At 41.7% G+C, this 27,213-nt stretch overlaps 1 protein-coding gene across 2 annotated transcripts in view; it reads right to left on the minus strand.

The window, feature by feature from the left end:
* LOC410386 (tolloid-like protein 1) overlaps positions 1-27,213 on the minus strand; it is a 51,666-nt gene that overhangs the window by 21,503 nt on the left and 2,950 nt on the right. Inside the window, exon 1 of one of the 2 annotated variants that reach the window (XM_006566963.3) lies at positions 23,153-23,555. The exons of the other annotated variant lie outside the window; for it this stretch is intronic. Within the exon in view, the coding sequence (XP_006567026.2) occupies positions 23,153-23,342 (190 nt within the window). The 5' untranslated portion in view covers positions 23,343-23,555. Of the gene's footprint in view, positions 1-23,152; positions 23,556-27,213 lie in introns of those variants that run through there. 2 annotated transcript variants of the gene reach the window in all.

Below are 27,213 nucleotides of genomic sequence, written 5' to 3' on the forward strand. Positions count from 1 at the left end.
GAAAGATTTTTACAGAGAGATCGAATTAGAATATCGTCGAGTGTGAACGAATCTTCCTTCTAACGCTTAATTACCACCTAATTGCTCGATTTTCTTTCGCTCGAAGGGGTTATCTCTCGAGAAGCTGAGACGATTGTTGACGTTGTTAAGAATAAAAGAAATCGATCTATTCCCAACGTTGAATTCCAAAGCGTTCGTTATTGTTATTTTTCTTATTTCTCGTAGCACTTAAAGTTTAAAGTTGAAAGTACACGTTGCAGCGCTATTATCCGTTATCATCCGTTTGAGTAACATCTATCAGCGGAGTTAACAAAACACGTGTTATGAATCCATGTCGTAATGTATTCAACGTATACCGTGTTCTCAAACAAGTACATGTTTGATCAGCTGTAGTTCTGTACGACATTAATGTGGCGCGGAATTGCCTACAGCGGGGTAAACAAAATATCGTTTTGAGAATAAAGATCGATCGACGTTAAACCGTATAGAATATAATAACAGCGAGAAATTGTTCGATATAATAATAATAATAATAAATAAGAAGAAGAAGAAGAAGAGAAAAATAATAAGAAATTTAATAATTTATATACGCGCTTATTTTCCACAGATCTTCCCACAGAATCATCGAAGCATCGAAAAGCGTGGTTTCGATCGTTGATCAACCGCCGCGTAACGTTAATTCACCATCCACTGTCGTATACGCAAATATTAATGTGCAAAGCGAATCGAGTAAATGTTGACCCGAGATCATATAAATATTGGTCGAAACATCGGATGTATCACGTGAGATCAACATTAAACGCGGACGTGTTTGCCATATGCCAATATTAATTCCTCGATAAATGCTTATTCTTCGTTTATTTTTTTTCTTCTTTTCCATCGACTCGTTCGTCTCTCGTTCTTCATCTTCGACGCGTAATTGGGGAGGAAAGGAAGAATAATCGTTTCGCTCGAAACGATAGAAATAAATATGGGACAGATTTATCGAGATGTATCGTATGCTCGAGTCGAAATTGTGACTTGAAAAAGTTGTATAAAAAAAATTGTACGAAAAGGTTTATTTATTTTTTTCTCCTTTTTTCAATAAAATCGAAGCTTAGCCAGGCTAGCGGAGCGATGCATATAAACGTAAGATTTATGCAGCTCGGTAAAATACATCGATCTCACGTAATATCTAGGTCAATACGAAATCCTGTACATCGCACAATTGAACGTAAGCCAAGAGGCCGTGCAGGCCGGGCTGAAAAATTATTCCACCGCATACAAGTGGACCGCGATGAATATCAAGCGCATCCAAATAAAATAATTATATATATATATCTTTTTCCCAACAGGGGTTTAATCTCTAGCGTCACCTATTTATCTATATTTATAGAAGATAATTAATTCCATGAAACTGCTCTCAAAGTTTCGAAACTTTCTCAAATATTAATACCCCTTGGAAAGCCTTTCTTCGTCAATGATAACGATCGATCGATAATCCCTTCTCAAATTTTAAAAATAAACGACTGTTTTCGAAACACCATTCAGTCCTTCCTCCATTTCGTATAGAAATAGAAAGAAGAAAAGCTCGTCCCTTGCTCTATATCTTATAGGCCCGATCGATTTCCTTTAATTAATCGGGCCGCGCGTACACACGATCCGCGTAATGTTGGCGCGTGTCCCATTAATGGCGGGGAATAATTCGTCGATCTGGAAATTACGATCCTGCCCGGTGGCCAACCGTCGATATCTCACCTCGGACCCGTTAACGAGGTCGCGATCGTTGAATTCGCGACGATGAATTCGCCACGACTCGTAAATACGGGCGCGATGTCGGTTGCCGGTGGCGGATGAACGCGAAGAGGAGAGGGAAGAGGAGGGAGGTCGGCTCGATTTATTCGATCCAATTAATTCTTCGACGCGTTACCGCTCCCCCATCCGACTTTTGCGATTATCATGATCGAAAGTGTAATACGTTCGTGTTAATTGGCAATTTTCGTTACCGTAATTCTCGAATCGGCCGACGAGAGTCCGATTTTTCCATTGTCCCGCGGGGGGGCGGGTAAGATAGGTGTTGCTTCGTCTATTCAATTGGGATTTGGTTTATTAGTTTACGGGAATGTTTCCGTTCAATTTGTAATTTCCAACGGATGATAATTTCTGTTTCATTAATTTCCATTTCGTCCGGGACCAATCTACGTTTCTTTCTCGCGTTACAGACTATTCGATAAGTTTTATTTTTATATTGGAGGAGGAGTGAAATTGGATCCGTTCAATCGTTATACCCTTCGAAACTGTTTACGACTTTAAAAAAAAGAATTGGATATCCATGATGAGATCGACCGCAGCGAACGATGAAACGTTGGAAAAAAGGACACGGTTGGAAACTTGTCAATTATGCGGACAATTACGTAGGATATTTGTACGTTTCAAAATTCATTTTCCATTAATTAATTAATTACACGTATCACGCGTAATATGAATATTTCCGCGTTCACTCGAATTGGCGAGTATCGATCCTTCCTGCTCAAGATTTATCAAGATAGATTCGATTTCGAAATTTCGTCCTCGATACAGTTTTCAGATCCGTTCGATCAATTGATCGGACGTGCTCGCCCTCGAGGAGGGGTGAAAATCGGCGATAGAATCGTAAACAATCGTTCCATCCGCGTTTAGGTTAGCGTATTAGCCAACGGCCCGTGTTTCCTTCCCTCCCCTTTCCGTCCACGGCTCATTAATTTATGGTGTTTCACCATCGTTCATTAAATCTGCAACCGTGACCATCCATTCCACCATTCTCAGCTTCTCACCGAGATATTTTAATTATCGCGCCTATCACGGCGTTCGAACCATATTATAAGCGGAGAAAATTCATTTTCAAATTTGCAAAAAAACAATCGTTCGATAACCGTTGAAATTTTAAATCCTCTTTTTACAAACGTTTGCAAATTAAACGAGGCACGCGCCGCGTGTATAGGCGAAACAACTAATCGATAACCGATTCACATTTCAATCGAGAAATATTCTATAAATTTATCGAGAAGCGTTTAAATTTTAATTCTACAACGGACACGACGCATCTATTTTAAATGAAATCGTAAAATAAATTATCGCCAAGTTTATTTTGTTAAATTAAATTTAAAGTTAATCGCTTCATGAATTCAGAAATTCGAATGATTTGGACGTATGAAAATTAGAAACTCTCTACCTGTTTTTATCGCGTTTTTTACAAATTAAATCTCCGTATAATCCTAAAGGAAGGGAAATAATTTTGTCCAGTTAAGTCCTATCGTTCGAATTATCCTCACGAATCTATTCCTGGACGAATAACTCACACACGAGCTTCGTTCAACATTCAAATTAACCTTCAAATTAATCTTTTTTTTTCCTTGTTTTTTTCCCATCCATATTTAACGTTATTTCGCCCCCTCGAGCATCAAGTTCCATTCCTTGGATCTCACTCTCTCCCTCCCTCTCTCTCTTCTTAATTCAGTCCTCTGATATCGCGAAAACTTTCCACGCTTCGAGAGTTTACGAGACTTTTCTTCCTCCCTTCCTGCTTGTCTCAGAGCGTGTTTACGCGAATAATTCACTCGCCGAGCGGAAGTTGAGTTTACAGTCGTGTATTATATTTTGAATACGAGCATTCTCGTATTGTGGAGAGTGATTGGATATACGCGCGGTTTGTGAGAGAAGAATTTCGAAAGTTCGACGACCCGCGCGGGGAATATCTTGGCGTAACCAATTTACTCGCTCTCCGATTGGAATATCGAGCACTTGGAGTCACGGAACAATAGTGGTTCGTAAACGTGCTCGAAACGTTGCATACGTGCGAAAAGAGACGGAGAGAGAGAGAGGAAAGCTGGAGAACGATCGATCCACTCGATAATAAGCGAACCTTGTCGCGCATCTTTTCGATCATTCGGGAATATATCGATACACGGGGAAAAAGGAATACGGGAGAACCAGAGTCCAATTCAATTTTCACGTCGACCGCGTCACGCAGAGAGAGAGAGAGAGAGGCGCCGCATAGGAATTCCTCTATGAATTTTGTCGCGACGCGAAATCGGTTACAAACCGCATAATGGCAAACACCTCTGCGCCCGTGATTTCGCGCCATACACGGAATATTCGACGAGAGCTCGAAAATCATCGCTCTAGACCTCCCTTTAATGAACCGAAACCGATTAACTCTACTTACGGATCGACAATTCTCCACGTTTTCGCCCCACCTTTCCATCGATCACGCTTAATTTTCCAATTCCATCGTTCATAATAATAGATCGAGTTTGGAAAAATATCTGTTTGCGACAAGGATTGGACGCACAGGCTTTGCGTCGATATTGTCGAATCAGAGAATAATTTATATATATATACATATTGGAAAAGTGGATATTTTACAGGTGAAAAAAAATTTTGTATCTCGTTTCGAAAGAATCTATCGTGTATTCGTTACAATGACGAAGCAATTGAATTGAAATTACGGAACGAGATCTACAGCGTGGAAGAGCGAAGGAGAGGTGTAGTCGAAACGATCGTTTAGAAGTTGTCATCAAGATCACGTTTCAACGGATAACAGCTTAGAGATTATGTTCGTTTCCTCGATGGGAATTCCTGGCGAGATTCTACGCTTTCATCCGATGAAATTTTACGCCATCGTTAACTTTCGACTCCGTACGAATTACGTATCAATTTCTTTTATCGAAAGCGTAGAAATAAGGAGAAAGAAAGAGAAACGTAAATGCAACGAATAAGATAACAGATTCTTTGTACGCAATCAAAGCGTGCATTTTCTTCTGAAATAATTCTATCGAGAAGAAAATACAATCGAACACGTATCCAATCTCTGTTTTACGTTCTTTATCCTCTACTTTTTTATCCTATACGAAATGACGTTAAATCGACCAACGAAATACAAGAACGAGAAAGATTTTTCCTTCTCGAAAGCGTTATTTCGTCGGTCGATACGACGAGGCCATTCATCGCGAGGAAAATTAACTTTCCCAAAGTTTCTTCAGCTTTTCTCTTCCGGTTCTCTTTCGCGTGGAGACGCGCGAGAAAGGGATTAATAATAACACGGATGATGGCGCAGAGATCGATCGGGAAGCAGAGGATCATGGGTGACAGGCAAACGGAAGGGTCGGAAGTGGCCCAATCTCCGAATCGATCTCAGAAGCCTCCTTTTCCATTTCCAGGACATTTGCAAGGGCATCGACGTTACGAGAAGGAAAGGGAACGCTTTACGGGGATGCAGACAAGAGCTGCTTCCGGTTACCTCCGGATAGAACGTCCGCCCTTTTCCTATTCGAGAGCTTTCGATATTTTCGTCAGCAATCGTATCGTTCAATCTCCGTTAAATTTTAAATTAGAGATCCGCTTGTTGTTTCACTTGTCAATTTCCCCCTCTCTTCTCTCTCTCTAATAATTTCTTTTCATTTTTATTTTTTCAACTCGTTGTTCGAAGGGGAAGGAATTTCAAGTTGTTCGGTTGAAGGAAAGTGGGGGTTTAATCGTTGGAAAAATTGTTATTGGCTCGGTAGGGAGGGAAGATTACATTTGGAGGGAATTGTTGGGAGCGAAAATCAGGCGGAAAAGAGTTTCCACTCATAAACTATGCCACTTCACGTTGGAACAGTCACTTTTGTCTTCCTAATTCCCTTTGTTCCATCCTCCGCGAGCGTGAAACAACAAGACGAATATACGGTGTATAAATCATGGAACGAGTTACGCCACCATTCCACGGAGAAACTTTCTGGGAAATAAATTTCAAGTTATATTTCAACCCTTGAGCCAACCCGAGCAAGTAATAACATATAATTAGTATCGCGTTCGCCATTTTTTCAACTTTAGCTTTTCCTCCTTATTTCTCGAAACATTTCCTTTTCCTTCTCTCTCTCTCTCTTTTATAAAACCCATACACTTAAATAATAATCCCAAGGAGAGCCGGATATTCGAGTAGAATTCCAACATTTCACCGACAAATCTTCGAAAATAAAAGAATAATCAGAGCTCTTTGGAACAGACCTCTTTCTTTCTTCGATCGACCAAACTGATAGAATCGAATAAACTTTGTCCCACCACGGTTTCTACAGCATTTCCAAGCATAGTCGATCTCCAATTATTCCGAGTCGAGCGGATCTCGAGGACCGGTCGAGATCCGGAAGTCGAACTGTCGAACCGAAACCTCGGATTTTCGCCGATTTCGCGACCTCTTGGGCCGCGAGAATGGCGAGAGGGAAGGAGAGGGAAAGAAAAAAGGGAGAAATAAAGTGTTCGTGGCCAGGACTCGACGATAATTCTATGCGCCGCGTTTCATACAGATATATAGAAGCCCGGTGTGCGTGTGTCGTATTGATTCGGAATGGAGAAGCCTCTCGCATCGCAGCGAGCCTCTATCGCGTCGGATTAAACGCTTGCGTACGCTACTGACGTCAACTTTCCGTCCCTTTTTATTTTTTTCTCTTTCTCCTTTTTCCACTCTTCTCGTCCACCTCTCTCGTCCGCCTCCACCTCTCCCCCACGATCGAGTCCAATCCTCGCGACGATGTACGGGCATCTTTTTCCTATTTGCTCGTTGTCTTCTTTTCTTTCTTTCTTTCTTTCTTTTTTTTTGTGCTTTTAAACGAACATGAGTGGTAGCTTTTTTTCTTCTATCTCTTCTTCTTCTTCATTTCGTAGGTTCGTGCTCGAAAAGACGAACTTGGAATCGAAGATATGCACGCGCGACAGATGGGGATCGATTGTTTGCGCATAATTTGAAGAGAAATTATGGTTCCCTCGTGTGCTCTTCCAGTTTTCTTTGGCAAGTTTGGATTATCTATTGAGAGATGTATCTATTCGAATAACGGATAGTTTATACAAACGGTAATCGAATTTTTTATATTTTGAGTATATAAGTATATATATTCATATCACGCAAAGAAATAATATTTCTCTATATTATACGATCGTCATACATGTATGATTCTTTAAAAAAACACCTAATTAACCCTAAATGAGATACATCGAATATATTCTTTATTAAACTATCTCCCTGTATCGTCGATATAACGGATTCATTACGATATACTTTAGAAATATTTATTTAATCCTAAATGATCGAGATACATCGTGTTAACAAACGGAACTCCTAATCATTTCGAGAAACGAGAGATCTATTCGAATAACAATACGAATATATTTATACGATCGACGCAAATTCATTACGATATATTTTACACCTAATTAACCCTAAACAGTCGAGATAGATCACATTAATAAATGGAACCCCTAATTATTTCGAGGTGATAGAGAGATCTATTCAAATAATAATACAAATATATATAACAATACAAATATTCGATTGTGATCTATTCAAATAACAATACGAATATATTTATTAAACTACTTCCTTATACGATCGACACAGATTCATTACGATATACTTTAGAAACACCTATTTAACTAAACGATCGAGATACATCGAATATATTCTTTATTAAACTATCTCCCTGTATCGTCGATATACAGATTCATTACGATATACTTTAGAAACATTTATTTAATCCTAAACGATCGAGATAGGTCGCGTTAACAAACAGAACCCCTAATCATTTCGAGATGATAGGGATTTTAAATAACAATACGAATATATTTATTAAACCACTTCCTTATATGATCGACACAGATTCATTACGATATATTTTAGAAACACCTATTTAATTCTAAACGATCGAGATAGGTCGCGTTAACAAACAGAACCCCTAATCATTTCGAGATGATAGGGATTTTAAATAACAATACGAATATATTTATTAAACCACTTCCTTATACGATCGACATAGATTCATTACGATATATTTTAGAAACACCTATTTAATTCTAAACGATCGAGATAGGTCGCGTTAACAAACAGAACTTCTAATCATTTCGAGGAACGAGAGATCTATTCGAATAACAATACGAATATATTTATTAAACCTCCCCATACGACACAGATTCATCACGATATATTTTATAAACACGTAATTAAACGGTCGAGATGAAACGGAGACAAAGAAGAAAGTCTAAGATCGTTTCGAGCGCGAATACGGACGGTTGCGTAACGAAATACAATTAAAGGTCGGTGGGATTGGATCGCGTAAAACGGAGGATGCTGGTCGCGAAGAGGCGAGGGATGCATTATTCAACGTCAGCCTCGTATCGAAGAGGCTCGCGGGAACCGAGTGATTGCAGATAGCGAAACTCTCGGCTCGCCAGCTCTCTCGGCCGGAAACTTTGCGTTCCACGGTTTCCGAATAAATAGAGCAGAAGGGAACTGCGTGCCCGTTTCCTCCCCAGTCGAAGGAGTGCCCGTGCGGGCCGATAGCCTATCTCTCGGCTCGTTGATCCCGCCACGAGGATAGAGAAAAAGGCGGATGTGCGGATGCGATCGATCGATCCTTGGACACATGCTGTTCGGTGGCCGATATCCGGCACAGCGATGAGCAGCGTGTCGTATCCGGGAAAAAAGAAGGAGGGAAAAAGGTTTTGGATCCTCGATATTCCTCCAGTTTTCGTCCAACGCGATACTGTATATCGGGAAGTGAATAAATTTTATTTATTTATCGTCTCGTTTATTATCTTTATTAGGGGAGATCTTTTGAGATTCGATTTCTTGGCGTTTAATAAATTTATTCTGTTCTGTTATTTGGTTGGAAAAGTTGGAGGGAGTTGGTCGAACGTGGAAGGCGAGCATTGAACAGAATCAAAGTCAGGAAGCGCGTTGCCAGCCGAACGTGATGAAAACTTATCCCCCGGGATTAGGTCGACTTCTTCCCAGCCGGGATGAGAGGCGACCGCGGAAAAGGAAGAGCGAAGTAAAAAGGAACGTCTGATGACCTCCGAACATCGACGCGATATTTCTCATTCTCTTTTTACGCTCTTCACCTTCGCCGATGGAAAATCTTTTGTCCCGTTCGATCGATCTTAATAAAAAGTAAGTTAAAAAAAAAATCACTTTTTCGCGCGAAAAGCGAAGTTTCTTTCAATCGAAATTATATTATTTTTTCGATGTGAGAAAGAAAAGGGACGCAATCGTATAAATTACGATATAATGTAAATGTACGCTGGCAAGTAGCGGTCATCGCTATTTTTCACCGAAGAAAACGAGCACATTGTAGTAGTTCGGGTAATAGGATAGTGTAGTGGGCCATCAATCTCCGCGAGAATTTATTGCCAGAATTTTTCTCTTCCCCGTGTATCGAACACGGGGAATACCGCGAAGGATCCCATCATCGGTTAACGGGCATCAGTTGACACGAGGTAAAAATGGATCCTCCAACATTCGATCCTTTTACGACTTTTCCACCAACAAATTGCCTTGTACGTCGTGCGAGTTGACAATGGACGCGCGATCTTCGCAAGATAGGAAACCCGATCGAAACAAATTGTCCCTTAATTCACGTTTTTAACCTCGAAATCCAAAATATCCAATTATTTTACTAGATCATCCTTCTCATATGGAACTCTGATACTCGAATTAACTCAAGACAAAAAATGATAACGATCGTTTCAATGAGAGCATACAATAAATCACTTTTTTAATCACTTATCTCCTTTAATATCGAAAGTATGGAATTAAATTCGTCTGAAATTCATTCTCCTAATGCCTCGTGGCGATATACCAATATCTTCGTATATTATCGACCTCTTTGCAATCCAATTAACCGAATCGAACGCGATTTCAAATAATCCTTAATCTTTAAAATCTTTCTTCCCAATATATCTCCCAATATAACTTACTCGAGGGAGACGACCTTAAAAGCCACTTAAGCGCGCACGTATACATGGAGAAACGCCATAACGCTCGGATTTCCTAACAAGCGACCGTGTCGTTCCTTCGAATTTCGCCGCTGTCCAAATAATTTTCCCTCCGCGCATAATATCCTCTCTCAACAATATCCTAAGGTCCCTAGGCTTTGTTGCCGAGAAAGAGTTGTGAATGGAGACGGAGGCAGAGATAGATGGATAGGTAGATAGATAGACAGGCGAAGAGGGGAGGACCAACCTCGTTTCATTTAGTCTCGTTCTCCTCGACTTTTCTGCCCCTGTCCACGTCCTCCGTTCCTCGCCATCGGCCCGTTCCCTACGCTCGAGAGATATGTGGGTCACAGACACCGGGCTGTTGGTTTCCTAGGCGCGCGAATCCTCGTGCGCGATCACGGGGAACAGGTTGAAAATTCGAGTTGGAATGCCGTGCGGGCTGGAATGTCACGCGCGCTATGCATCGGTAAGAAGGAGGAAAGGGGAAACGTATGCACGCAGGCGAGAAGAAATCCTTGGGGTCGAAAGGCAAAGGGAATACCGTATATTTCGATTTCTCTCTCTCTCTCGAGTTTCGATCGATCTATCTCCGTTTGGATTATACAGATTTTTTTCATCAGTTTCTTGGAGTTGCATATCGATTTAAAATCCAATATGGAAACCACGAATACTTGGGCAAATGTTTTGCTCACGCGAGCTCGCTTTTACGATTGTAAGAAATGTCCAATTAAATTCATTAGTTTTTTCTTTTTAAGCAATTTATTTATTTATTTAGGTGTTTGAGAATACGGAACGATCGTTGTTTCATCCTCGATGGATAATTTTTCTGTGCGGAAAATGGGTGGAAAATTTTTCCTGGATCTTTTTGTTTGGACGTGGTGACAAGTACGAGAGAACGGTACGATTCGAGGCAGCGATTAACAAGCGACTAACAGCGGTGTTTTTTAACAGGATGGTAGAAGAATAAAGAAAAAGAAAAGATTGAAGAAAGGTGGAAGGGAGAAAAACCTTTTGCTCGTTTCTCGTCGCTCGAGAAAATTATTACTCGTGATAAATTTTTACAAATCTTGACATTTCGAATGGTTATTATTCTTGTGCCAAGAAACTTTATACATTCAACTTTACTCTATTGAAAAAAAGTTAAATGTATCGTTGAAACCTTTCGTTGGTCCAACCATATTTTTAAAGCAATTACTTTTTTTTTTTTTTTCAAAAACGTAATATGCAAAAGTTCCGGATTATTTTTCGTTATCAATATAAACTTAGTCGAAAAGATCAGATTTCAAAAAGGAAAAAAAAAAAATACGTATATCGATTTCAACGGTTATTGCAATTCTGATTAAAAATTTCAATTTTTTTATCCCCACCTGTATACGGAACGATTTATCCCGAAAATGAGATTTTGTCGTACAGAGATCTAATACAATCGCGTATGAAGTATGGAAATAACGTAATAATTGGGACAAAGAGATCGCGCGGAGCTCAATTAGTATAATTATGCGTTAATCGGGAGCTATTAGGTCGCACAGGAAACGGGTGGCACGCGTAGAAAGACCCACCTAATTTCATATATCGAGAACGGGGGAAGAAGAAAAAAAAAAAAAAAAAAAAAAATATAAGCTACACTTTTCCACTTCGGGACGTGTTAACGAAGTGAGAGTGAATTAAATTTTCTTTGATCTCAAAGTACATACGTAAGAGAGAATAATTTTCAGGTGATAGAGGAAGCTCACGAATCACGAAAAAAAAACCAAAAATTATACGTCTTATCATATAAATTGTATATTCGTCATCTTGGTCTAAATTTTAAAATCTAAGATTAAAAAAGAAAGAAATCGTTTCGTATAAAATCGGAGAGAACGGGCGGCCATTTTTTGAAAAATGTCGAAAGGTACGCGAGAAAGAAACAATCGAAGAGAAGTCTGGAGGGGGGTGGGTGACCTTAATTTCCTCGTAATTAAAGCTTGCGGCAATCTATCCCGTGAACTACATACCGGTAAAAAAACTACTGCTCGAACGAGTAGAAGATCGGTAGCGTTCGATAACATTCGAACCTCTTATTAAGCCAACAACAAGAACTCTCTCGAAAGAGTTTAAGCACGGGAGGGCGGGGTGTTTCGTGTCGAGCCGAAAATCACTTTTCTTTGCTCCGCGTCCAGCTTTTTCCCCGACTGCTCGATTTGAAGAAAGAAGGAACAAAAAGAGAGAGAGAGAGAGAGAGAGAAAGGAAGAAAGAAAGAAAAGAAACAATCGCGACCGAGTCACGTATGCGAGGTTGAACTCGACAAGCTGGAGGTGGAATATGTATAAGGACGAGGTGTGTGTTATAAGCTAGGAGCGGAAAAGGAGCGAACGCGATCGTTGGAACCTGGTGTTAAGTAGAATGGAATAATTAAAACGGTATTCGCGGGTGGATAATTTCAACAGCGGCGTAAAGTAAAAAGTGGGAGGGGAAAAATCGTTGGAAAGTGAAGAAGAGGAGAGGAAGAAAGAGAAATGACTGGACGGGTGCCAAGTGCAGGGCGGGGAGAATGCCATCCGCAGAGATCGGCGATGAGGGACCAACCCTTAATTTCTGTTTACTTCGTATAATACCTTCCAACTAGGACGAGGGATTAGGGGGGCGAGACGCGTTATTGTGGGTTACCGGATTATGCTTCTCTTATTGTCTCCCCCCAATCGATCGATTATTTTCCTCGAGACAATTTTTCCTCCCTTCGTAATTTTATATAAGAGGATACAAGAAATTTTGGAAAATTAAAAATTTCATCGATGCACGCGTTGAAAAGATTGGCACTGTTTATTTATGTGGGGGAAGAGTAAAGGAGGAGAGTAAAGGGAATAAGTTTACGCTTTGGAACTTTTGGATATTTTCACGCTATCGTCTTTCGTCTTTCGTCCTTCTTCTTCTTCTTCTTTTTTTTTTTTGCAACCAAATTAGTAGCAGACAAATCGATAGACCCTTCACTTTTCATGTCCCGCACTTTTCGAGCCACTTTAGTCGCTTTGAACTCGCCTCCATTAAATGGCGTGAAATGGATCTAATTTCGATACTTAGCTCGCTCATTCTAAAACCTTTTAAAAAATTATCGATCGATTTTACGTAATACGTTAAATGTCACGCGTAATTTTATATTTCGAAAAAGAAAGTGGGATATATATATTTGAAATAAATTACGAATTGTTAAATACGATATACGAATATACTTTTACAACGAGCGTTGATTCAATTTTTCGCGTTTTTCTCGCTCCCGCGAAATACTTCGCAAAATATGCCCCGATAACGTTCCATTCCATAATTTCCAAATTGCATCCCGAATTCTTCGGGCAAACGAAATATCGAATTTATTCCAGATTGGCGAGCGTTGTAACGGGATCGATAAATTACACCGCCAGAAATTTGTCAAAAATAGCGATTCTTCGAGCAACCGTCTAATTGAGGTTTCATTAATTTTATTCTGCCGCTTAATTATGTCGTTAAGAATACCCCGAGAATAACTGACCTTACCTTGATGGCAAACTACATTCTGTCACTATTGTCAAGTGAGAACGCAAGTGTATCTCGTTATAACAAGACGAAGAGTGAAGTGTCGAAGGAGAGAAAGAACGGTCGCGAGTGGATGGATGGAAGGAGAATGAATGGAGAAAAGAGAGAAAGGAAACGGAAATCGGTTCGAAGAATGTGCGTTACGCTTCCTCGAAATTAAAGCGGCGAAAAGTAATTCGAACTATCTGAAAATCGAGAAAACGCGATATCCGTGAGAGAAGAAAATAATAAACCCGTTTTTAACCCGAAAATAGATATCAACGCTTCTTTCGTAACTGTAAAAACTGTAATTGCTTCTCGCGATTTAAACAACAACTTAAAATAAAAAATAAAAATCAAGATGCGACGTAAGAGACGTAAGAGTCAATTTCGACAAAGAAGAGAGGGGGAGAAAAGGACGTGGCAAATCGTGAATGGCAAAGCACACGGTCGAGGAAAAGAAAAAAAGGTGCGGAGGTGGTTGATACGGTCGTTCGAAAATCGGCAAGCGAGACGAAAAGGGGAAGAAAAACATTGGAGGAAGTAGACGACAGCGTTAATCGAATTACTTGATTACACTCCCGCGGGCGCGGCTTCGTTTATGCCAATTAGCGCGCTCGTTAGCGGTAAACGCCACATCGTGTCACGAGAGAATCGTCCTCGTTGTTATTTCCCTCTATATCTCGTTATCCTATGTGTCGTCCGTGTGTGTGTATATACGGCCGCGGAAACGTTTGATCTTTTCGATCGATGCGCGCTCGTTACTTGTTTAACCGACTTCATTAAAAAGACACATCGAAAACAAACAGGAAAAGGAGGAAAGAGGAAATACGTTAAATCGCTTCCTTCCAGTGAATTTCAATAAATTACCGGTTTAAACGGTACTCCATTGTATCCGTATACACATACAATGCCATCTACCTACGCTACATATAGAGAGTGCTATATTCCTCTTTCTTCCAATAGAAATGTTTCGTCGCCGCGAGAGAAGAAGATCGCCTTCGACGATATCGTTTATTAACAAAATTACCGAGGAATGTTAAAGTTTCGTCCAAACAAATATCGCGTCGATAATCGAGGAAAATGAAATTCTCTTGATCGTCTCTCATCTTCCATCCATTATACCTCGTCGAGGACGATCACTCCTTGCATTATTTCATCGATTTAATATAACGTAGAAAACGTTTACCAACTCCTTCCTTTCCTCGAACTACAAATTGTAACTAAAAATCGAACATGGAACAAAAATGGAACGTGGTTTAGACGGTATCGTTCCAAACACTTATCCTAACCGACATCCTGTGTAAATCAAGACAAACGACGACGATTTCGATTTCCAAGAGCGGCCAGGACCCCCTTATTCCACGAACGAGAAAGAAAGAAAGAAAGAGGAGGAGTTCTCACGCGAATTCCTCGCGGGGTTGCGCCCGAGGAATATCTATTTCCGGAGAGAAAAGGGGGGAGAGAGCGGGTTTGCGCGTTTCCATCGCGTAACCGCGTGATTGCGCCAACGTATCGGAATACGAATAGCCGATACGTAACTGCCAGGTGTGATATTACATCTGTATTATATATCGATGCGGCGCACCGTTCAACCCTGCAGGGAACTCTCCTTTCCTCCCCCGAGGGGATTAAGGAGGGCCATCCCTTTCCCGCCCCTCCTGTATTATCCCCACACTCGAATTCGGTATTTAGAAACGGGACAAAGTCTCCTAATTGTCGAATGCACAATCCTCCGGGATTGCTCCCCCGATCAGATTTAACTCGCTTTATAACCGTTTCGATTACGCGGGAAAATTGGTGGATAAATCGGTGACAAACAATGGGATCTAGAGTCGTGGATTCGAACATTTTTGCCTTGGATGGCTTTCGCTGGATCATTCCAAGGATGAATTTTGTACAATTTGTTTCACAGAGATTTGCACTTTTATTCGATGGGCTAATTGGAATTTAATTAGCTGCTTTAAATTTGGAATTATCGAGTCGAGTCAAATCTAGATACTTGTTAATTTTTAACGTCAAAAGAGAAACGTATATTTAACTTTAAGTCATTTAATCATTTAGATACGCGTTTCTAGGTAAAATTATTATCTTGGCTTATTTTAGATTTATTCATGGATATATAAATTTACGAATGATAGAAAACGTATACAATATAACGGATCGCCGAAACGTTACACGTTTGTTTGGGGTGGTGGATAGATAAGAGCGAGGTGGAGAGTAATTGAGAAAGTTGCGGGGAGAAACTGGATAAGATGATAAGAATTCAGAGGAATCATATTCTCGGCGGTTGAATGAAAGGAAGAGGGGGGAAGGTTCTAATGGTTCCTCTCTTCAACGGACCAAGTGTAACTTTCAGCTCTTTGAAAGTGAAGTTGAATCGGTGTTCATTGATTTCATGGGCAAGTTGCCGATGGGGGAAGTCGAGGCGAAGTCGAGGCGAACTCTGGAGGATTACTCCGCCCGTTCCGAGTATTCGAGTGGCGAGTTTTGATTTTGTACCGGTTCATTTAACGCTTTCTTCTAAATTTTTTTCTAAGATAAAGATTTTAGACGAGGATAGCCAAATATCGTGAAGATATCGTATTATTATCGCGTCTTGTTATCTTTTTTTTCTTTTACTTTTTTCCTTCGCGTGAAAAATTGAGAAATTAATGAAATGTTATCAAGAAAGGAAGCGAAAAATTGTCGAAAAAGAAATTGTTGTCGTCAAGAGGCAATTTGAGGTATTATTTTATGCAAAGTTTTTTCTTATTTCGTGTCCGATTTCGATAAGCTAGCAATGCGCATCGAAACGTAGCCACATTTCTTTCATTGTTCTATCGTTCTTTGGACGAGTCGAAACGAGTTAAAATATGTAGCGACACGGTGGAAAATTATTCAAGATATTCAGGACTGAATAAGAATCGCGCTGCCACTCGTACAATCTTGTACTTCCTAATATTTTAAACATTCCAACATTTCTGAAAAAAATTCCCCATAAATGCGTACAATTCTCCTTCGTGAGATATATATTTATGAATCGTTTCGTATTTAAATAAATTTTTACACCATAACGCGATATATCCTCCTGCTGTTCTTGCTTCAAAAGCAATTTTCGGAGCACGAAAAAAGAAAAAAAGAAAGAAAATAAAGTAGGCGATGGAAAAATAAAAATTTAAAAAAATTAAATTTTCCTATACTGCATCTTATCGTACGAATTACTCGTATTAAAAACTGTTACGCTACTCTAAAAATTACGCCAAAGCGTAAAAAAAAATTAAAAGAATCCTTGAAAATTCGTTCCAAAGCGAGTAAAAAAATTGTTGCGAAAAAATAATGTTGAAACAAAAATACTACTTTTCACTCGCTGATTTTTCTCACTCGGGAAAGTGCCACGAATTATGCACTAGTCGGTCGATTTACGAGAAAACAATGCAAGCGGAGTTGCAAGAGCGAAACGTTAGAGATAGAGAGAAGCGAGTGGGAGAAAACCTGACCGCATGTTTCCCAGAGATAAAAGTTTAACGAAAAACAAAGTGAGACCGTTGAATGGGTCGCGAGAAATGGTGGAGAGTTAGAATGGAAGAGAGGAAAAAAAAAAAAAGAAAAAAGAGAGGAGGGAAAGAAAAAAGAAAAAAGAAGAAAAAGATTACGTACGTTCCATCCGTCAGGGGTGGTTGGCGGAACTTTCAAGCCGGCATAGGAAATGTCGAGAATGGTAAAATGCATTAAAATTCATCGCTTAATGACCGTTATAACCGGCTCGACTCCTCAACTGAAAAACCTTCCTCGAAGGAAGAATTCTTTTCGCCTTCTCGAAGAAGCCTCGAGACTCGTGTAAAAATCATTGAGAGAATCATTGATGCTTGGACCGTCGTAATAATTATCGAGTTGTGTATATTTCTCGCACAACTTCGAATAAAGAGTTTTCGCGATTATATTTCAGAAGAATGAAATATAACAAAGATCGTGTGTGATATAAATGTATTCGTCTCGAGCGAGGCGACACGGAATTCTCTTATATTCCGTAAAAAATTAATTTCCGAGCGAATTAAGAGGAGACGAGAAGTCGCGACGAAACTTTTATCCCTTCCTCGTTCGCAACGCGATCCTCCTCCTCCTCCTTTCTCCTCCGAGTCCCCCCAACTCGATCCTCGTTCTCTCTTAAAATACCGTGCGCACGTAGCATCCCGCAATTCTCGCGACAATAGATCAATTCTCCCGCGGAAGCAAAGCGTCGTTGGCGGCTAAAACGACGTCGCAATCGCGTGTAATCCACGATAAACAGCTGATAGACCGACGTACCGTGAAATCCTCTGAAACACGCGAAACCTTCGAAGTACAGCTCTCGATTCCTACCACCATTTCCTACCGCCGAGAAGCCGATCCTCCTCCTCTCTCCTCCTCCACCCCCCTCGATACCGATACCCCCCCCCGAATCTATAAAATCGATATTTATACATCTTCTATCCGGCTACGCTTTTTTCCTCCCGACTCCCTTCTTTTTCCGCTCCACTCGTTATCCGATCGCGTACCGGATCGAAGAGAAACGCAAGGGAGAAGAGGAAACGGGAGGAGGAGAAAGGGGGAGAGATGGGATTCCAGGATCGATCCTGGAAAAATTACGCTCGTAAGATGGAGGCGAAGAAGATCGTCCAGAGTTAACGAGCAAAAAAGCACGGGATCGAGGTACCGTTCCGCGTGCTTTAGACCCCCGTGAAAACACTGACCGGTCCGTGTATCGCGTGCGCTATAATGCATCCCGCTGCACGCGACCCGATCCGCGAACCTGCTTTTCATGTCCCAATTGCGGCTAGACTCTGCTAGTCGACTGCTACTCTCCGCGGAGAGTACATTTCGAGAGACGTTTCCCCCTTTATCTCTTCCTTCTTATTTATCTTCTCTTTCTTTTTTTTTTCTCTAGTTGATATTTTTCTTTAAACTCGTACAAGGAAAAATGATGATGAGGAAGGACGACGTTAATATAAGGTCGATGTTTTTCGTTAAATTCGTTTTTTCTTTCCTCTCTCTCTCTTCTCGAGGGGAGAGGTAAATATTATCGCGGTTTATCTCTGTCTCCTTTGATACCGTTGTCACAATTGTCGAGGGAGCAACGAGAAAGAGAGAGAGAGAGAGAATGAAGAATCATGGAAGAAGAGCGAGAGAAAAAAAAAGAAAGGAAATCGTCGAAAATCGATATGGGGAAATAAAATCTTCCGTTGCTGGTCGTCGTGGTGCTTGATAATTTCGTGGAAATTCCAATGGATCGAGATAGGAAAAAGTCAGCCGATAATTGCCCTCATAATGGGTAGACGAGAAGAAAAAACTCGGTGAAATCGGTGAAAAAGTCATCGTAAACACCCGTCAATTTTCACACATTTTCACGCGTGATTTCTCGTCCACCGAGAGAGAGAGATAAGGAAGAATCGAGGCGTGAAAAAAAGAAAAGATTAACTCTACGATACAACTCGTAATGCGTAGTTTCTTCTGGATAGGAAGACAAAGAAAATTCTTTTATAGAATCGATGGATGAACGAAAGATGATATCGCGAAAATAAAATGTTTTTCGAAATGCGATGGAAATATTATTATAATCCATGCTTAACGTTTCTTTTTTTTTTTTTTTTTTGGAACGCATGGAAGATTAGTTTCGTAAAATCTCATTCTCGTGGTGCATTCTCTTATCGTGGCGGAGTATTGCGGTTGAAAAAAGAAGGAAAGGAGAAAAAAAAAAGGATTGCTTTTTCAATGTCAGAAAATCAATATTGGAAGTAGATAAAACGTGCCACTGAATGAAAGCTCTATTATGAGAGTCGTTGAGCGGCGAGCGACGTCGTTTTTTATTTAAATCAGACGAGGATAAATTGTTTCACTTACGGAATATTTATTAGCAAGTTCTCGCAGTTGCCGACTTAATAACTTCCCTTCTGTATCTTCTCCGAACGAACCGGCGCTGCTTTCGGCATTATCGTTGTTCTTATTTACATTAAGTGCGTTCAACTTATTATAGCTGATTACACTCGTGAAAATCAATGGGCATTATCGTTCGTAATACGTACACGTTAGCTTCTTCAGCAAACGTTTTCTCGGCCAAGAATGTTTCTCTCTTTTTTTTAATTAATCATTCCATCGTATTTATCAAGGTATCGGGTGTGAAACCTTGATCCGTATAAAATAATCGGGGAAATGAAATTATATTTTAACGAGTAATAGGATAGAATTCGAGAAATTAACGAGAGAAATTTTCTCAGAGAAAGAGAAAATCATCGACTCTCTCCCATCTATTCTCTTCTTCGTATATAATATTTCTATCTCGATGATATTTCTCGTATAATATATTTTGGATAAAATTTTTTCATAGATGAAAGGGCGAGAGAAAGAATCGAGAATCTCCTCCAAGAAATCCTCCTCTCTCGTGAATCGTCTCCTCTCTCGTTTCAAGAATCGAAAGAGCGTTATTTCCCTTAAGAAAGCCGAATGTAAGCCAGATACGATAACAAGTTGTTCCCAACAGAGTCGGGGAGCAGGGTATATTCGAGATATTATCCGATTGGCTTTTGATCTTAATCTAAATTGCTGAAACTTCCACTGGAAGGGAATAATTCAAAGCTTCTACCCTCTCTCCCCCTCCTCCTCCTCTTCAACCTCACTGTCCACCCTCCATTCTTCCTACGCGGGTTTGCCGAGCAAATTTACAAACGATAAAGCGGATCGTTTGTTCCTCGTTCCATCTCGCAATTATCAATAGCGAGAGATTATAATCGATGCCGATTCGTCTAGCACTTTGTATTACCAGCCATTTCTCATCCCCCTTTTCTTCTTAACGTCGGACACCATCAACAGCCTGATCGATTGATTCTACACAGGGTGTACCGAGAAAAAACCGATCAAATTTAATCATATATTTTTAATTGAAAAAAATGGACGCTCGATCGATCCGTTCAAAAAACTGTTTTTTTCTTTTTTTTTTTTACATATGCTGCGCGATATTTACAATTTGTAAAATTAATTTTTTTTTTTTCAAGTAAGATACCGGTGGGAAGAAAGTTTGATCCAAGTTTGCGTATTTTTTTGCGGGACACGGGACGATTTCGAAAAGTTTTCTGCCACGTTTTTTCCCAATTTCATGCGATGCTTGTCGACGTTTACCCTTCCTCGATGCGGAACTGATTCGCGTTTTTCGCCAATTTCCCTTGTCTATCTATGGATTAATCGCGAGACGCGTAAACAACGCGGCCCAAGTAAGCCCTCGCGTGGAAGGAAAGAAAGGGGGAAAAAAAAAGAGAGAAAAAGATAAAAACGGCTTGGAAGAAAGTTGGAAAGTTTCTACCAAGACAAGGGAGCGGTTCTTGCGCCCGAGAAGAACTCTTGCCAAGAGGAATTTTCCAAAGTGGACGTAAGGGAAAGAAAATCGAGTTGCTGTCAACGGATATCGATCAAGCTTTCTTTCCAAAGCTTCGACTTTCCCCTTTCCCCTTTGCATATCGTTTTTACAAACTCGATTAAGAATTACGAAAACTTTCTATTAAATTCAAAAGTATCGGGAGAAGACGTTTATAATCCGTTTTGTTCTCCAAACGAAACCACAATCACCGTCATCATTTGTTTAACAGGAATATTGAAAATCTCGCGCGAAATACGGCGGACTCAACGAGTTTTATCCCGCATTTATCGACCTAATTGCGCGTAGGGCGAGGAGGGCGAGGGGAAACATAACGATTTTGCAGAACCGTATGTGCGGGGAGGAAACAGTCGTAAGCGCAATTATTCATAAACGAATTAACTCGATATCGAGTTATCCTCGCTGTGGCCTCACGAAAATATACGAGCATTGGTCATCGACGTAACGATAATCAACCGTTTCAACAAGCGCAATACGATAATATACGAGAATATAGTAGCGCCTTCCTCTCTTTCTTCGCAAACAGAGATTAGATATCAAGCGAAACGGTGGGACTAACATAAGGTCTGTTGTACGGTACCAGAGCCCAGAGTTCCGTCTCTTCTTCTTCTTCTTTTTTCTTTTCGAAACCGACACCAAGGGATCATCGAGTCGTTTTTCATTCTTCTCGTCCACGCCCGTTCCAGTTTCCAACCTCTCCTTCTCTCTCCCTCTCTCTCTCTCTCTCCTCTCGATGTATACGAGGTTCTATATCCAAAGGCAGGATATAATCACGGGAGAAGGATAAAAGGTTGGTCGAGGCCAACTGGACCCTTCGAGTGTCGGCTATTACAACGAGGATCGCCTCGAACGAGGCGAGGCGAAAGATTATCGAACCAAGGTCCTTCAATGACGGTCACTGCCTCTTTCCGCGATACGTTCTCGATCCTCAACCTTGATCGACCTCGATCTCGTATTTTTTCTCTCTCTCTCTCTCACAAAGTTTCGCCTCGTTAATTCGGCAAGCATAAACCGCCATTTATATCCTCGGAATAACGACGGTCCCCGGACTCTGATCCTCGTTCGATTCTCGATCTCGGGAAGGTTTACGACCCACCGGGGAAATGGAATCTATGCGAAACAATATAAACGGGTAGAGAGGCTCGGTCTTTGATTCGGTTGACCAACTCGATCGGGGCCACGGGCAAGGAACAAAGGGAGGCTCTTCTCGCTCGCGCGGAGAGGAGAGGAGATCGTCCACTCCTTCCGTTGTTTCAATCCGCTCGCGAAATAATCTCGTCCGGCCGATTACTTGTGATTTATTCTTTTCTTAATCCGTCGATATGATAAAATTCGAAAGGAATTTTTATTCGATTCGGAGGAAGAATTCAGAAGAGTTTTTAATCGTCACAGACTCTCCTCGCTGCAACTTCTTTTGCAACTCGAAATAAGATATTCCGAGTAACCCGAGGCTTGAAATCCTTCAACGTTTCTACTAGCTTCTCAGTTTTTAAGAGGATAATAATAAAACGATTACGATTTCTAAAGTTTTCTCCCGTTCGACAGATAAAGAGGAATGTTCTTCTGATAGTGAATCGTGTGTGTGTGTTTTTTGTTTCATTCGTGTTCAAAGAGTTGATAAACGGTAACGTCGATATTATCATTATCGAGTAATAAATAATCAGCCAGTTTTAAAAAAACGAATCGAAATTTCCAAATTTTACATCGGCAATAATATCGATCGGTGAATGAATGTGGAAACCCTTCTTTTTTTTTTTTTTTTTACTGGTTCGATACTCTGATAAGTTTTTCGCGCGAAGCGAGACAGTTCAAGTGTCCCCGGAGCATCAAAGCATTTTTATCAAGGGGACAATGAAAACACCGTGATCAATTTTAGAGAGAGAGAGAGAGAGAGAGAGAGGAACACGGGGAGAGGAAAATATTCGAGCGATGCTTGGCTGGGTCGCGAACAACCCGATATGTTGCAATATCATGCAGATTTTGTATCAAGCGTAACGATGCTTCTTTGTAATTACATATCTCCTATATTAGCTAGCTATTTCGTAACACGCGTGTTGCGAAACGAACGGGAAAAGAAGAAAATCTCTTTGCTATCTACGCTGCTGCTACCGTGCCGTGATAACGTAAACGTTTTTATATTATTTTCACACAGCGAAACGCAGACTCGTGCCTCTCTCTCTCTCTCTCCTCTTCTACACAATTGCATTCACGAATTGCTCTTACCGAAACAATTTACTCGCAACTCTCTCGCAACTATCTCGAAAACTTGCATCTCGATATATTAATCCTAGCGCGTGCATCGTCGTTAAACTTTCCCTTCCCGCGAGAAGAAAGCGAAGAATCCTCGATGCGGAACGAAATGAAAAATCAACGCGAATGCACGTCCGTTGCGATCCTTTCCCAATATCGATCCGAATCTCGAAAGGGAGAGAATTTGGGGAAGAAGAAGAAGAAGAAGAAGAATTCGAATCGCTTACCCGCCTTACAGACGTCCACGTCCACGTCGCCGCTGATACCGTGGGGGAATCTCGTATTCAACAGCTCGTCCACGCTGAATCTGCGGCCCTGCGCCCTTCCAAACGAGTTCTCACCGTTGGAATCGACAGCCCGGCAATCGGCGCACCGCCTCGCCAAACACATAATCGAGATCAACGGCAGCAATCTCATCTCGATTCGATCGTCGAGATATCGGTCCCGAGCGACGACGAGTGTGCCTTCCACCCCCCTCCGTGCAACCACCCTAGGCCATAAAAGACCAGCCGCTACACCACTACCGCCTAAACCAACGCATTTGCCACTGTCCCTCTTTCACCCTCTCACCCTTCCCTCCGTCCAGTCCTTCGTCCACTCGATCCTCCTCCACCGCCGCCACCGCCACCACCACCACCACCACCACCACCACCACTCTCGAAACGCGGGAAAAAAGTTTCTCTCGAGGGGAGGATGGCAGCGATCACATGCCTCCCAAGTTTCGCGTTCTCCGCGTGTCGCGACGAAAACGGCCTTCTCTTGTCGCGAATCGAATCGATCCAACGAGTTCGTTTCCACGTTCGGTCACGGGGGATAGAAGAAGAAAAGGAAGGAAGAGAGAGAAAAAAAAAGAACACGAATAAAAAAGTCCACCCTTTTCCTTCGATCAATTACACAACACACACGCTCGTATACACCTCGTGGAGGAAACTTACGTTCAAACGCGCGAGGAAACGACGAAGAAAATTATTAACGGAGGATTGTGTGTTTATTGGAGAGGCACGACGGTCCGCACGACGATGAGCAAGAGGATGACGAGCGAGAGTAGCGAGCGAACAACACGGTCGCCTCGGACGAAAACGTAATCGCTACTGCGCGCGATGTTGGGAGCCGATCTTGGAGGAACTTGAGGGGCGTACGTCATCGGGGCAAGAGAGAGAGAGAGAGAGAGAGAGGGGCGCGATAAGAAAGGCGATCGCGAGGAAGGCAGCGGGAGCGCGGGTCAAAGTTCGTGTCACAGATCAGAGGGACGGATCGCCGGCGGCGATCGTCCTTGCGTGGAGAACGTGGAGAACAGACTGATCGTCCCTCGCGGCCGACACGACGCGTCGTTCGAAAGCGCGCGCTCGTACTGGCATTAAGTCGAGAGAGGGATAGAGGAGGAGGGGGATACGTGTGTATATCTAGAGGGGATGCCGGGAACAAGCGGTCTCCTCCCTCGCAAACGTGCACGGCACGAGGGTGGCCGAGACACTGACCGAGCTTCCGCCGTTCGGCCACCGCCGAGCCCTGAACAGGCCGGCCGAAAACACAACTCTCGCTTCCTCCATCCTCTATTCCCGCCGATCAACCTCGCTTCCAGTCACTTTCAGTTTCGTTTTATTCTAATCGCGTATGATCACACAAGCTTTTTCCCTTCCCTTTTCTTATTTCGGGGATTCGGGGAAAGAAAAGGATTCAGAGGATTGATTTTTCTCTTTTGCGTTGCGAAATTGGATTGAAAATTCGAGCGCGCGAAAAATCGGACGAAAGGGGAGAATAAAAATGGACGAAATTTTTCCCCACCGCTTCTCGACAATCCAAACGGGTGAAAATCGAATGTACACTTTGAATATTCGCGGCGCATTTCCTCCCCTCTCCCTCTATCTATAATTCATCCAACGTAACGTGTGGTAATCCTTGTGTCACGAATTTGCATATCCCGTCACCGTGTCCGGGACGATTTTCCGCGAGTTTTCGCCCGAAAGAAAACGCGACAACGGAACGGTTGTACGCGTTGTAACGCAATTGTAACATTCGCGCAATTGGATTTAAAAAATTAACACGTTGGGATGGAATACAATTTTCCCAGAAATTGTAAATCATCGTTGCAATTTCTATTTCACGAAAAGGTGGACAAGCGTTGCGGTAAAAGCGTTTGGACGAGGCTTGAAACGAGGTATTGGCCAGCCTCGAAAAGAGGCGTCTCGTGGAGGAAAGCGGTGACCGGTTGTAGTCGGTTTCGGACACATATTGATAAATATTCCAAAAGTGGCGGGGCCCGTCGCCCACGGAAACACGTGTTTCGTATCCCACGCGACGACCTGTATCGGTCAAGTATCGGATTACTGACATGGGATCACCCTTTAGGAACCCTGCCTGTCTATCCGAGGGTAAGTGCATGTCGACGCTGCACAGAAACCCTCCACGAGAATAATCTCTGAAGGTACGAAGGGAAAAACCGAATTCTCTGTTAACATCACGCACGAACGGGCGAAACAGTGCAACGTTTATACAAGGGCGGAACGATGGAAAACGAACGAGCGATCAGCATGTGAAATGAATCAGAGTTTGAACCGTGTTACCGTCATGGTTAAATGGCGAATAGCGAGTAGAAGGGACAAACTTCCTTTTTTTAAACGTAATACGTACACGTGCGCGCATTTACAGGGACAGAATTGTCATCGTTTCGATCGATACGCCATATTTTCGCGCGATATTTTACTGGAAAATTATTTTCATTATTGGAAATCGTTCGAACGAAAAAGAATATCGTAATCATAATGATCGACCAACTTTTGCGAACGTAATAGATTATTGCATAATTGTATATATTTCGAGCGTAATATGGTAATGATGAGTAACAATTCAGGAGGATTAACTGCAAACGACTAAGGCATAGTATTTTAACGAACCACTAGATTCACGAGTGGCGTTTAATTAAAATCATTAAGGAGGGGAATATTAGGAGCAATAAGTTACGTGTTCGTGGCCACAGCTGCGCGTGAAACGTTACGTATAAAGTCAATAACATATCTCGTGCTGCAATAATTGTGATAGCCTCTATCGATATTCGATAAAAAAAAAAAGAAAAGAAGAAGAAAAATAAATTCCATTCTTGCACACCTGATTCCTCTCCACTATTCTAATGTGTACATCTTGCGAATACATATCCCTATACATGCAAAATTGGCACGATTAACGTAAAACAACGTTACAAATTTATCCTTTTCCTCGAAATTTTCCAAAATCGCCTTCGAAACCTTCCCCATATCCTCTCCTTCGTCTCCCCGTTCTCCTCTAATCTTCCTTCGATCCTCCCCGTCCAACGTGGAGGAAAACGCCAAAGTCCACCCTTCCCTCCTTCCCCACCTCCTCCCCTCGTGTCCATGCAATCCGAGTTCGACGGGGAAATAATTAACGTGGAAAGTTTCCACGCGATTGAAAGATCCCGCGGGTTCGCGCTCGATAGAAGGGTGCCCGTGCAAAGTGGATCGAGCGACATTAATTAAAATCGCAGAGTTTAAGCCCATCCACCTCCTCCTCTCGTCCCTTCCTAGACCCGCTTTTCCACTCCGCGTGTCTCCCCCTCGCTTGCGCGGGGAGCTTCGGTTCGGCTAGCGAGCATCGTTTAAGTATTCTTGGCACGCGGATAGAACGGTGGCGGATAGAATCGATCTCATCGTGCAAGTTTTTTCTCCCGCCCCCTCCCTCCGACGTCTTGGAGGAGAGAGAGGGAGAGAGAGATTGGAGAGATGCGTTTTCGGTGTAATTCGCCCAGTAAATTAGCCATAAGTGCATCCGGTCGATTGGTTCTTAGGTGGAAGTTGGAATGGGCGTTCGAGCGATAGTTTGGTAGAGGAGAAAGGTAATTGAATTGTTAATTGTGAAATTGTTCCTCCTCTTTCGATCGGATGTACGGTTATCTTTTCCCCAAAAAACGGTGTTTTCTTCTCTTTTTTTTTTATAGAATAGATATTGGTTTCGATTAACGAAATTGATCTTCGTATCGAGGATTATGTTGATTGAGAAAATGAAACAAGTAAAGTTCTTTCTATCTTAAACGTTAAAATAATAATTGCAATAAATAATCGGAAGATAAAAAAAAAAATAAATAAATACCGATATTCTGCTCGTTCTTCTTTTTTCCCCTCCCTCTTTATTCGCCCGTGAAATCATTGCGCAAACACTTCGTTTGGAGACTTCGCGGTCGCCGAGCAAATACACCCGGCGAGCCAAGTATTACGGAGGAGTACAAGCTCCATTGTGATTTTAATTCATTCTCAGGTCTAACGACGACGTGTCGTGC

This window comes from Apis mellifera, linkage group LG12 (assembly GCF_003254395.2).
Source record: "Apis mellifera strain DH4 linkage group LG12, Amel_HAv3.1, whole genome shotgun sequence".
NCBI classification, from domain to species: domain Eukaryota; kingdom Metazoa; phylum Arthropoda; class Insecta; order Hymenoptera; family Apidae; genus Apis; species Apis mellifera.